This window comes from Dipodomys spectabilis, unplaced genomic scaffold (assembly GCF_019054845.1).
Source record: "Dipodomys spectabilis isolate Male_0828 unplaced genomic scaffold, ASM1905484v1 ptg000145l, whole genome shotgun sequence".
Taxonomy (NCBI): Eukaryota; Metazoa; Chordata; class Mammalia; order Rodentia; family Heteromyidae; genus Dipodomys; species Dipodomys spectabilis.
In genome coordinates, this window is record NW_024870822.1 from 5,840,642 (window position 1) to 5,855,000 (window position 14,359).

The 14,359-nt window shown below is 37.4% G+C and overlaps 1 protein-coding gene across 1 annotated transcript in view; it reads left to right on the forward strand.

Moving 5' to 3' along the window:
* The window catches only part of Cstf3 (cleavage stimulation factor subunit 3), a 79,537-nt gene that overhangs the window by 14,814 nt on the left and 50,364 nt on the right, over positions 1–14,359 (forward strand). The window contains exons 2-3 of the mRNA XM_042691440.1: positions 5,398–5,499; positions 5,622–5,717. Of these exons, the coding sequence (XP_042547374.1) occupies positions 5,398–5,499; positions 5,622–5,717 (198 nt within the window). The remainder of the gene's footprint in view (positions 1–5,397; positions 5,500–5,621; positions 5,718–14,359) is intronic.

Below are 14,359 nucleotides of genomic sequence, written 5' to 3' on the forward strand. Positions count from 1 at the left end.
TTGTCCTATACTTTATCTTTTTTTCTCCCTTTGCTGGAGATAAAACTAGGGCCACCTCCATGCTACTTTTGGCTCCTTTTGTCCATTTTCTTTTTGAGTCATTGTTTCTTTTACTTTATTGATTGGATTTTATGTACTAGTAAATTTGGTATTTTTGTCATGTGCCAGACATGTTTTTAAGTTTATTTGCCCTTCCTATCCCCATATTGGAGATTGACCTCAGGGCCTTAAACTTGCTTTAGAAAGTACCCTGCCTCATGAGTCATGACCCAGCCCTTTTGCTTTAGTTTTGCTTTTTTAGGTTAGATTCTGTGTGTGCATGCGTGTGTGTGTGAATGCATGTTGTTCCTGGGGCTTTAACTCAGCCTGTGTTTTGTCCCTGAACTCTGTGTGTATGCCCATGTGCGTGCAAATATTTGTGCCTGTGTACACATGTGCCAGTCCTAGGTCTTGATCTCAGGGCTGGGTATTGTCCCTGAGCTGCTTTGGCTCAAAGCTAGTCCTTTACCACTTGAGCTATAGTACCACTTCTGGCTTTTTCTGAGTGGTTTTTATTGGAGATAGGAGTCTCACAGACTTTCTTGCCTGGATTGGCTTTGAACTGTGATCCTCAGATATCAGCTTTCTGAGTAGCTAGGATTACAGGCCTGAGCCACCAATGCCAAGTTCTCCCTGAGTTTTTTTGCTCAAGGCTCTCTACTTCTGGCAGTTTTTTGTTTTGGTTTGGTTTGGTTTTTTTTGTTGGTCATGGGGCCTGAACTTTGGGGCCTTGGGCACTGTCCCCTCAGCTCTTCAGTTCAAGGCCAGTGCTCTACCACTTGAGCCATAGCACCACTTCTAGCCTTTTCTGCTTTTGTGGTGCTGAGGAATCGAACCCAGGGCCTCATGCATGCAAGTCAAGTGGCAGGTTTTAATGGTGTTTAATTGGAGAAAAGGTCTTTCAGACTTCCCTGCCTGGGCTGGCTTCAAACTGTAATCTTCAGATTTTAGCCTTCTGAGTAGCTAAGATTACAGGTATGAGCCACCAGTGCCTGGCAAGTTGTAATTTTTGTCATTGATCTGTGTAAAGTTTATTTTGGTGGATGAGATAGAACAGAGATTTGACGTTATTTTAATAAGTGGACCTTTATGTTTTAAACATAGGACTTTAAAAATCCCATCATTCTTACATGGATGGGCACCTTTACTATTTATTTGTTGGTTTTTATGTAGGTCTCAGGGCTTGAACTGAGGGCCTTGGAGTTGTCCCTGAGCGTTTTTGCTCCGAGCAAGCACTCTGCCACTTGAACCACAGCTCCATTTCTGGCTTTTTAGTGATTGATTAATGTTAAAGCCTCACAGGCAAGGAAGGACTTGTCTTCCTGCTCATCTGACTTTAAATAATCAATCCTCAGATCTCAGCCTTACGAGTAGCTAGCATGAGCCACCAGCATTGGCTTTTTTTTTTTTTTACATGTTGATCTTTTTGAGCCATGTTGGTCTGATGAGTGGTTTGTCACCATTACCAAACTAGGTGTGTGGGTATGTGAGTGAATGGGGCCTGTAATAGTTAAAAATTTTTTTACTGCTCTAGTGTCTTTTTATTCCCCCCATAGGGTAACTATGTTTAGTTTTCTTTTTTGGGGGGGTGGGGTGGATTCAGTCATGGAGCCTGAAGTCTGGGCCTGGGTGCTGTGCCTCGGCTCTTCAGCTCAAGGCTAGCACTCTACCACTTGAGCCATGGCGCCACTTCCAGCCTTTTTTCTTTATGCTTATGTGGTGCTGAGGAATCGAACCCAGGGCCTCATGCATGCAAGCAAGACAAGCGCTCTATCACTGAGCCACCTTCCCAGCCCCTATGTTTAATTTTCTAAGGAATCTTCTATAGTGATTTCCATAGTGCTTTGAATAATTTACATTTCCACTAACTGTTTTAGGATGCATTTTGCTTTAATTTCTTAAGCTATTAATAAACTACCTGTATATTAGTAAAGCATAATTTATTTTTATTTTTTGCTGGTCCTGGGGCTTGAACTTGGGGCCTGGGCTCTGCTCTGTCCCTGAGCCTCTATATACTCAAGGCTAGTGCTCTACCACTTGAGACACAGCACCACTTCCAGCATTTTCTGTTTATGCGGTACTGAGGACTTGAACCCAGGGCTTCATGCATGCTAGCCAAGCACTCAACCACTAAGCCACATTCCCAGCCGAGGAAAGCATAATTTTGATTTCGATTACAGTAGTAGTTGGGTCTTTTTTTTCTTCTCAGTATTGAGTCTTGAACTCAGGGCCTTCAAATCTTGCTTGGCTTTTTTTGCTCAAGGCTAGCACTCTTATCACTTGAGCCACACCTCTACTTCTGCCTTTTTTGGGGATGTTTATTAGAGATAAAATTCATGGATTTTTCTGCCTTGCTGGCTTTGACTCTGGATTCTCAGATCTTAGCTTCCTGAGTAGCTAAGATTACAGATGTTAGCCTCTGGGTTCCACCTGAACTGGAATTTTGACAGAATTGTTCCATGCTAAAATAATTTTACTTTAAAATGGGATGAAGTTGCTGAAAGTGGCAGTATATATCTGGAATGCCAGTACTTAGTAGGCTGAGAGATAGAAGTTCCACACTAGCCTGGGCTACATAGCAAGAATGACCATGCCACCAAAATAAATAACTAAATAAAAGGAAAGGATAGATGATAGGGCATTACACCTTTTATATCCTTGAATATTGACGTTGTTTATTGCCATATAAGTTTCAAAAGTCCTGGGGAAAAAAGACAAAACTCTGAATGAATATCACTTGACTGGTTTGGTCATTCACTTTTTTCCTGGCACACAGTTTTCCGAACTTAACTTATTTGCCAAAACTGAACTGAAGCTATCAGTCATCCTTTTTGTTCATGGCTAGTTCCATCACTTGAGTCATGATTCCATTTCCAAACAGTTTTGTGATTAATATTTGTTTATGCTTAAAGAATTTTTTTTACAGGCTGGGAAGGTGGCTCAATGGTAGAGTGCTTGCCTTGCATGCATGAGGCCCTGGGTTCGATTCCTCAGCACCACATAAGCAAAAAGAAAAAAGCTGGAAGTGGTGCTGTGGCTTAAGTGGTAGAGCACTAGCCTTGAGCTGAAGAGCTGAGGGACAGCGTCCAGGCCGAGTTCAGGCCCCACGACTGTACCCCCCCACCCCCCCAAAAAAATTTTTTTTTTAACATGTGCTGGGATGGAACTCAGGATCTTTTTTTCTTTTTCTTTTTTGCCAGTCCTGGGGCTGGAACTCAGGGCCTAGGCATTGTTCTGAGCTTCTTTTGCTCAAGGCTAGCACTCTACCACTTGAGCCACAGCACCACTTCCAGCTTCTTCTGTTTATGTGCTACTGAGGAATGGAACCCAGGGCTTCATGCATGCTAGGCAAGCACTCTACCACTAAGCCACATTCCAAGCCTGGAACTCAGGATCCTTTTTTTGAACTTTATTATTATTATATCTTTAAGTAGTTGTACAAAGAAGTTCACCCATTCTACAAAACAGTATATGAGTACAAGGTATCTGACAGCATTGTCACCCATCCCTTCTCTCACTTTTTTTTTAAATTGAGATTAGGTGATTACAGAAATTTCACATATTTCACAGTATTGTGGAATAGTGATACTTAGTTAAAGTCACAAACACATTTTAACCTTCACAGGGCAAATTGTCCTTATCATGGATTATAAAGTTTGTGAATTCTTTTTTTTGGGGGGGAGGGGTCCGGTAGTGGGCGTGAACTCTGGGCCTGGGCACTGTCCCTCAGCTCTTCAGCTCAAGGCTAGTGCTCTACCACTTGAGCCACAGCACCACTTCCGGCTTTTTTCTTTTTGCTTATGTGGTGCTGAGGAATCAAACCCAGGGCCTCAGGCATGCAAGGCAAGCACTCTACCACTGAGCCACCTTCCCAGCCCCCAGCTTTTTTCTTATGTGGTGCTGAGGAATCGAACTCAGGGCCTCAGGCATGCAAGGCTAGTGCTGTACCACTGAGCCACCTTCCCAGCTCTGAGTTCTGACTATTCATTAAGAAACCGGACCCAAAGAAAAAAAAGAAGAAAAAAAGAAATCTGGCCAGGCCAGGTGCTGGTGGCACATGCCTGTAATTCTAGCTGGTCAGGAAGCTGAGATCTGAGGATCATGTTCAAAGCCAGACGAGGCAGGAAAGTCTGTGGCACATTCTTTTTTTTTTTGGTCGGTTGTGGGGCCTGAACTCTGGGCCTGGGCCTGTCCCTCAGCTCTTCAGCTCAAGGCTAGCACTCTACCACTTGAGCCACAGCACCACTTCCAGGTTTTTCTGCTTATGTGGTGCTGAGGAATTGAACCCAGGGCCTCATGCATGCAAGGCAAGCACTCTACCACTGAGCCACCTTCCCAGCCCCTGTGACACATTCTTATCTCCAATAAACCACCAGAAAATGGAAGTGGCACTGTGTCTCAAGTGGTAGAGCACTTGCTTTGAGCTGAAGAGCTGAGGGACAATGCCCAGGTCCAGAGTTCAAGCCCCATGACCGACAAAGAAAGAAAAGAAATCTGGTTAGGCACTAGTGACTCACACCTGTAATCCTAGCTTCTCAGGAGGCTGAGATCTGAGGATCGTGGTTCAGAGCCAGCCTGGGCAAGAAAAGAAAGTCTGTGAGCTCTTTATCTCCAATTAACCACCAGAAAACTGGAAGTGGCACTGTGGCTCAAGTGGTAGAGCTCTAGCCTTGAGCTGAAGAGCTGAGGGACAGCGCCCAGGTCCAGAGTTCAAGCCTCATGGCCCCATGACCAACCAAAAAAAAAAAAAAGAAAGAAATTTGTGACCCACTACTCAAGTCCCATTCATTTGGGGAGGTTGAGACAGGAAGAATGCACCCAAAACAAACATGGGTAACAGCTGCAAGACCCTGTCTTCAAACAATCAAAGGGAAGGAAATCTAAGACATCATTTGCGTCTTTCATTCTTTCTTGAGTGTGTAATACACTTTTTCAACATGTATATGACATGATAGAGCAGCAGATTGAGTACAGAGGCAGATGAGAAAGTCTACCTGCCTTTAGAAAAGTCAGGCATAAAGCATATTTGCACATAATGTAACTCAAAGATTCTTTGTTACTGAACATTTTAAGAAGGTAAGGTAACTTGAGACCATACAGTTAGAAACTGATGCTGTGTGTTAATATAAAACTAGTATTTAAAGATCTTTGTATTGAAGAAAAATATTTGGTTATTTGATCGTATTTTTGCAAGAAGCTACTGGTAAAGTGTGCAGTTCATAGATTCTAGCAAATACACATTTTAATGCTTTGGATTGTGACATTGGTTCTAATGACCGGTATCTTGCTCTTGAACTAAGTAAGGTACTCGATTTTTAAAACGGTAACTTCAGTTTGTTATTTTTCTTCCTTTCTCAGGCAGCTGAGTATGTACCAGAGAAGGTGAAGAAAGCCGAAAAGAAATTAGAAGAGAATCCATATGACCTTGATGCTTGGAGCATTCTCATTCGAGAGGCACAGGTTTAGTGATATAGGATTACATTTCCTTCTCTATGGGTCCAATCACACTACTTGATTCTGCAGTAAATAATACTTTCATAGTCCTAACATTGTAAATGCTGTTTATTGGTTTTCAATTTTAGAATCAACCTATAGACAAAGCACGGAAGACTTATGAACGCCTTGTTGCCCAGTTCCCCAGTTCTGGCAGATTCTGGAAACTGTACATTGAAGCAGAGGTTAATATTTTATTTTATTTTATTTTTTCTTATATAGCATCTGATGGGAATTGCAACATACATTATAGTGATAGAAAACAAGTTAGTAGCATAGTACAATCAGGACAAGGAGGATTTAAATGTCTCTTGCCTTTATTGTAAAATAGGTATGAAGGAGTAATTAAAGTGAATTTTTAAAATTTGGGTCTTTTACAAGCTGATGATTGTTGCATTTTGGAGTTGCAACAACATTAAAACAGTTTTAATGGTATTGGAGTGCTTTAGCCTTTTATTTACTTGTCATGTGTCAATTTATTGCCTCCTGTGTCATTTATTTAGAACTCATTTTCTTATTTATGAACTAATATTGATGGGATTATATGAAAATATAGAAATGTTAACTTAGTATTATAAAGTATTTTGAATGTTTGGTGAAATGGAACATTTAAGAGAATAATTCAAATTTTAACTATGAAAATGTGTGTTTTATCAGTGAAAGTACTTTAATAATTTAGAGAAATGTTTTTTTTCTCTAACATAAAAGTTTACATTATTCAGGTATAAGCTAATGTGACTCCAAATTTTCAATTATAATTTATACCGTAAAACCTTTGTTTTTATTTTCTTTTATCTGTCTTGAAATTTGAAGTCAGGCATGTTTAATTTAAAAAGTTAAGGACCCCATTCTTAGGATTAGAAGAAAAATATTATTTTTAAAGATTGGAATTAGCAGTCAATAATAAAGTGTTTGTGTTATAATTGGCACCATCTAATCATTCTCTGGCTATTTAAATTATGAGATATTGGGCAAGATGGAAGTAATTGATACCCACATTAAACTAAAAATGTAACTTTCCTTTTACTTCTATTTCTTAATACAGTATTTTTTAATATTTTGCAATATAAATTCTTAACATAATTAAGTACACTGCAGCCTCAATGCAACATTGTCCCCTATAGTGGAAACTTGACATGTGTGAGTCTGTTTTTTTTGGACCTCTTCATAGGGCGTTAGCCATTAACAGTACTAAACAGACTTTGTAGCATAGTGTCACCAGTGATGTGTCTTCAGCATGGGCCCAATTAACAGTATATATAAATAGAGGCTACAGTGTACTCATGAATTCGTGCTGTAGTTAGCTTTTATTACTTTGTGGGGAGGGAAGTTACTGACAGTAGCAGGAACATTGTGTGTCCTTTATTTTTGTATGTGTGGTTGTGTTTGTGGTTTGTGTGTGTTGAGTGTATGTGAGTGAGATTTTATATGGAGTCTGGTAGTTTGGCTTGTGACCATATCCTTAAGGTTTCATCACTTATTCTCTGGAACCTTTTCTTTCCTTTATATATTTAAATCACCAGAGTAGATGGGCATGACACACATCAAATAAGGCCTCCTGAAGTATACTGAAGCCAGTGCTGCTTCATATTATTCATTAAAATAAGAAACCTGAATCACCTGCACCTGGTCTACATTCTGTCTTTACAACCACATTAGCTTTTTAATTGAAATAGAATTGTTTTTAGATAATGAAGTAGTGCTTTCTGAGTTTTTGATTTCTTTGTTTTCTTCTTCAACATTCAGATATTGTCAATGCATTTTATTATAGCATAAATATTAAACTGAATTGGCATTTTATGAACACAATGGGTTTGCTTCCTCCATTTTCTTACTACAAGATGAAAATTTCATTCTAAATATTGAATCCCTTAGCGCCCCCTTCTCCAAAAGAAACATTATTTCAAGAGACCGAAGTTGTCTAATAGGCTTGTTTCATATAAAATAGAACTACTAGCAATTGCTTGGTTTAGTTGGTAACATTTGCACTTATTTTACAATCATGCACACACAAAATAACATGTATGTATAAAACACACAAATATATATATATATATACTATATATACGTGTTCAGATCATCTGAGAAGAAATGGTAATGTGTATGTTTAAATTTTTATATTTCTTGTGTAGAATCTTAAGATGTTAGATTGAATACTGGTTTCACAAATGCGTCCCTAAGCTATCTCCTCTTCTCTCTGCTGGTTTGCTCTTCATTTTCATATTTTACTTTTTGTCAGCCTGTGAATGGCTAAAATTTTCTTTGTTCATGTCACTCAAAAGTGACCATTATTTTTGGTGAGGACATTTAACCTATTTACAGTACTTTTAAAATATCTGAATTGATACTAAGAATGTCTTTACATTAAAAGTGATACTAACAGTGTTTATATAATACCCTGTATTCACTTTCAAGTAAATAAAGTCTGTTAATACATTATTGTAACTCACTCAGTACATTATGATGGGGAAATTGTGATGTTTTGTCCATTTATATTCAGCTAAGTCAATGTGTATAACTCTTAAAATACACGTTTATTCTAATACAAAATATCTCTTTAATAAGAAAAAGTAATATGCTTTCCTAGGGAAATGCTTTGCAACTCTGCTTAAATACAAGTGGAAAAAGACAAAAATAATTTTTAATACTACTTTTCAATTTGAAATATCATTTGAAAATGAGCCTACTATAATTTAGAAATGATACAGCATATCTTATCAGCTTTTCTACAACTGAAAGCAGTGTAATTACCTATGAAAAATACACATTTTAAAATATCAGGCACTCATTAATTTTTTCCCTGCAGTATAGGAATTGCTGGGAAACTAGTGAATATGTACATAGGATCGATTGATCTAATTTTGAGAATTAGACTAACTTACTTTAGTGTTATAATATTAAGAAGTCATATTTTTCTCAATTCTTTGAAATGTAATACTTTCCCTTTTGCATCCCCAAACCACTGCTTCACATGATTTAATAGTATCATTAGAACAAGAACTCATAAAGAGTTATCAAGTATTGAATCTAAACTTGATCACAGTGATATGAAAGTATCTTTGTTGCATCCTGCTTTTATGGGAACGTTTTAAATACGTTTCTAGTTATTGTGTACAACTGCCTTAGCTACAGTTTTAAGTATTTTCTAGATTAAGAAATGTAAGTTATTAAACATTATGGAGATAGTTCACCCTCAGTTATTCTTGGTTCTTACAGAACCACTTTTTATAGTGCTCTAAAGGGTCACTAAGTTACCACAAAATTAAGATGTTGTACAGTTTTGTTATATTCCCTTGGATCTTGTTCCCTGTAGTTTCTGTAGCTTTTCATATAATTAATGTGACATGTAAGCTACAATATTTTCTTGTTAGAAGTGATTTGTTTTGAATTAAGTCAAGTCCATAAACAATTTCCAAATGAATTATGATTTTTATTGGTAGCTGAAGGAGAAATGAAGAAGGTAATGCTCCTGTTTAATAGCAACAATGTATCCCATCTGTGAAAGCTGTAATTCTTTAATAAAAGTATGTAGAGAATTGATTGCTTTTTATTTTTTTTTAAATTTTAATGTGAATTCTTTTCTCTATACTTGTTTTTTCTTTCCTTGTAAATAATAGGTGGTGGAGTATAAATTTCACTTTTTCCCAAATAACCTTTCTTCTTGGAAAATGAAAATGAACTCAGGATGAAACATGAGTGGCCTAAATTGAAATAAACTTTTCTACTCTTGATACTGTTTTAATTCCTTTAATAATAGTTTAAATTGCTGTATTTTGATGTTTTGTATATATGTGATTTTAAAATGTAGACTAAATGATGACAGGATATGATAATTTCTATACTTCAGCTTGTAGCTCTCTCCCCTTTTTAAGAAAAAAATATCTGTACTCTTATAGATCTACACTTCTTCTGTTTGTAATAAATGTGGTCCATGTCTGTGTGATTATTCAGATTTTACTCTATGCTTTATTACAGTTTCTTAACATAAAACATTCTTAATATAGAGCAGAAATGTAAAACAAATGGAAATACTTGAGCACAGCTTATGAGCTAGCTGTCAAAAGGTGTTTTGACAAATTATAGTACTATTATAATTATTTTCAGTTCACTATTTTAAATAGTAAGCTTTTTAGGTTTTATTGACCTGTGTTAACTCCTGTCTTTATTGTAGCAGCAGTGTTCAGGTGTTGTCACTAATACTAACATCTTTACATTTTCTTTTTCCTGTGACCTTTTTTCTATATACAAGTCATCTCATAAAAACTGCAAAGGAACATCATCACTTAATAACGATTTTTAAATATAAACTTAAACTTATATTTTTATAACTCTTACGTAATTTATTCTTTGTAGATATTTAGCCATTTTCACACAACATACGATGGTAATTAACCTAATTTTCTTTATATTTCTCAACTTCATAAAGCAAAATTATAATCACTGCAGTCATTAGTAAACATTTTTCTCTGTAAAGACTTACTTTTGACCCTGGCTTAATATCTTCTTTTTAATTAAAATTATATGTCTCCAAATATGGGAAAGGCATCTCTAAATAGATTTATGATTTTTTTTTAAAAGCACATATATTCTAAAATTAGTTGTGAACAGAAGAATACTGTATTGTGCAGTTTGATAGTAGTAGTGGTTTCTTTTGTTGTTGTTTGGTTTTTTGTGGGGGTGGGGTTGGGGTTTTCTTTTAGTCATGGGGCTTGAATTCTGGGCCTGGGTAATGTCCCTTAGCTCTTCAGCTCTAGGCTAGTGCTCTACCACTTGAGCCACAGCAGTTTTCTGGAGGTTTATTCCAGATAAGAGACTCACAGACTTTTCCTGCCCAGGCTAGATTTGAACTACTATCCTCAGATCTCAGCATCCTAGGTAGCTAGGATTAAAGGCATGAGCCACTGACACCTAGTGGTGGTATTTTACATTTTTGGACATGTATGAAATGATTATACTTAATTATTTTCATTCATAGATTAACAGATACTTAAAACCTTCATAATATTACAGAGCTAGATACTTTAATTCATTGGAATAGAGTGAATTGACAGTACACTAATGCCTTAAGTGAGTGCACTGCATTGAGCTAAGGAGAAACAGGTGGCAAGTAATTTTCTCTCTTAAGACCTCTGAGGGTATAAGATTCAATGTTTTCTAATAGGTTAATTGTTATTTTTTTCAAGATAGTGATTCTTTTTTTTTCTAAATTTCCCCCATTTTCAAATGTGAGAAGTATGGGATGACAGGATTTCTTCGTGTAGTCCCAGGCTAGTCTCAAACATGTGACCCTCCTGACAGCCTCCCAAATGCTGAGTTTACAGGCATTTAAAAGACACTGGGTACCACCATACCCAGTATCTGTTAAAGATACTTTGAGAAGAAATGATCTCTAAAACTTCACCATTGCTGTCTGTAAGGGGCATACTTTTTTTTCTTCCCCCCCTCCCCCCCCTTAGTGTGTACCACACTGAGGCTTGAGTTCAGGACCTGGGCACTGTCTGTGAGCTTTCTCCTAAAGGTTTGTGCTCTACCACCTGAGCCACAGCTCTGCTTCCAGTTTTTTTGGTAGTTAATTGGAGATTAAAGTCTCATGGATTTTTTTGCCCAGGCTGCTTTGAACCGAGATCTCAGATCTCAGTTACCTGAGTAAGATTACAGTGAAAACCACCAGCACCTGGTTTAGTATTTCTTAATAAATACAGACAAGAATGCATTTATTAGTTTATAAATTATTTGGCCTTTTTTTTTTTTTTTTTTTTTTTGCCAGTCCTGAGGCTTGAACTCTGGGTCTGGGCATTATACCTGAACTCCTTTTGCTCAAGGCTACCACCCTACCACTTAAGCCACAGCACCACTTTTGGATTTTCCCGGGCTGACTTCAGACCACAGCCTCAGATTTCAGCCTTTTGGGTAGCTGGGATTACAGGCATGAGCCACCAGTGCCCTGGCTATAATTTTTATTTTTTTATTACTAAGTTGGTTTTGCTTGCAAATTTTTGCAGAAAATACATTGTCAGTTATTACAATGGTCAAATGGTTATTATAATAGGTCAAAGTTTACATATTTCCCTTCCCCTGATACTGGAATTTACAACCTTTGAACAAAAGTGATGAATGTTTTTTTAAATAAAACTTAAGAAATTCATCTGCTTTTTTAAGGCTCAAGGAAGCAGAATGTGGGTAAGTTACCGTTTGTATACTGTTTGTAAGAGACCTCCAGAGAAAAATTCTGTTAGGAGATCTTCTGTGGTAGTTTTAAAGACAAGTTCATATCAAAGGCAGTATTGACATAAGTTTTGGGATAATAAATTGAAATATAATAAAATTCAAATATAACAAGTTCCCAAATCTGTTTTTGATCTTTGTGAAAAATTTAAATGTTTATGTGATGACATGTTCAAATACAGCCTTTAAGTACAAAAGTTAGCTCTTGCATATGACATAAACCTTTTTACATGGGAGATAACTTTTTGGTGCTGGTACTGGGGCTTGAGCTCAGAACCTAACAATTTCCCTTAAACTTTAGTGCTTAGGCTAGCACTTTACCACTTGAGCCACAGTTCCACTTCCAGCTTTTGGTGATTAATTGAAGATAAGATCCTCACAGACTTTGATGGCTTCAAACTGACATGCTCACATCTCAGCCTCCTGAGTAGCTAGGATTTCAGGCTACCAATGCCTGGCTGAGATGGCCCTTTGGGTGGTGATAATTTCTCCAGCATTCATTCTGGGTTTGAAGAATGTTCTTTTTATGATAATGGCTTTCTTGAAATACATTTTTTTCACTCATCAAACCTGCAGACAAGCCTTTCATTTTCTTAATGGGCATACATTGAACAGTGTTTCCTAGAATGTACACAGTTCATTTGAGTTAAACTCATCCCCTCTGTCACTTTCACCCTTCTCATTTGCAGTAGGTTTCATTATTTTGTTTTTCATAGTGCAATTGTTTGACCCTATTCATCCTCCTTTGTTAGTTCAATCCCTTCTCACTAGTACTCTCCAACAGCTTTAACTGCTTTCCCACAACCACTATTGATAAAAGGTTTAATCAAGAAACTTCGTTGCTTTCATATGTAATTGCAGTGTGTTTCAAAATTATCCCTTTCCCCTTTTGTCCATATAAATAATGTATATGTTCATGAAAATACGTCTTTTTAGGTCTGACTTCCATATGAGAATGAAGGCATGGCTTTTTGAGCTTGTCTTACTCAATATGATGTCCCCCTATTGCATAGATACAGATAGACATCACAATTCTATCAAGTTACCTGTTTAATAGTACTCTGATTTGTAGGAACTTGGACTTGCCAGGCTAGTGCTCTTCCTTTTGAGATATAATCTCCAGCCCTGATGGTTGATTTTGTTGATGAAATCTAGTAAACTTAACCTGTCCTGGCTGGCTGTTGACCATGATCCCACAGATCCCAGCCTCCCGGTAGCTAAGACTATAGTCATGAACCACCTGTTCCTTTTTAAGTAGTGCTTTTTTTTTTTCTTCTTTAGGTTGTACTGGGCTTTGACTTGGGACCTGGACACTGGGCTTTAGCTTTTTTGCTCAAGGCTAGCTTTCTACCACTTAACCCACAGCTATACTTCCAGCTATTTAGTGGTTAGCTAGAGCTGAGAGTCTCAGGAACTTTGCTGCCTACACTGGCTTCAAACTCTGATCCTCAGATATCAGCCTCCTGAGTAGCTAGAATTACCTGAGTGAGCCATCAGCGTCTGGCTAAAGTAGATAAACCAAAGTAGATAATATTTCAACTTAAGTTCCTATCAGGTAGTGAATTAAGTTGTCTCTAGTTTTGTGCATGAGTAAATAAAATGGTTATTATCCTTTAGAGTCATGACACACTGCACTGTTTTTATGGTCTTAATTAAAGCTCTACATTAGTGCATTAGAATCACTAGTGCAAGTTCCCAAGGGATAGACACATGCTACTGGTTTTTCTGAATTTTTTTTCTGGCAGCCAATTAGGTGATTTAAGTTTATAGAGGTCAATAGTTAAGTCATTGTCAGCAGATTTCATGTCTGGTAGAACTTTTCCATATATTTGCTAAAATAGTGAAGTAATCACTAATTTTGGGGTCTGCCATAAGCTTGGAAATCATCCGACTTGTTTCTTAGATCCTTAGTCTGATTTAGGGTTGTGTGATTTAGTAGTGATAATTTTTTACTCGTTGAATTTTTGCTGGCTTTGAAACCCAAACTCTGGCTCCATTCACATTCGTGCATACGTGTATTATGTCCCAAATGTTACTAGGTAATTTAAGCTGGAGATAGATAGGCTTAAGACATTGCTGTTTTGTTTTTGTAATGTACTTTGAAAGTTCTGAAGGCTTTAAGTCCTGATTCACCTAGTAAGTACTTTTAGGGAAAGTGGAATGGCTGGTTCCTACAAATGTTATTTTTCACTACGTGGAGTTTCCAGCCTTCATTTCTAAACTTTTCACTGTAAAGATGGACATTTTTGCAGCCATTTTTAACACTTTTTGGTTTGTTTGTTTGTTTGTTTTTTTGGTCGGTCGTGGGGCTTGAACTTTGGGCCTGGACCCTGTCCCAGGCTCAAGGTAAGTGTGCAACAACTTGAGCCACAGTGCCACTTCCGGTTTTCTGGTGGTTAATTGGAGATAAGAGTCTCACGGACTTTCCTGCATGGACTGGCCTTGAACTGTGATCCTTAGATCTCACCATCCTGAGTAGCTAGGCCTAAGGCAAGGATCCCCAGTGACCAGCTTGCCCACTTTTAAGAAGATCCTTTCCAAGCTAGCCTCAAATTTGAAATCTTACCTTTTTCTGTGAGGCTTACAACAAAATGTTTGGAAA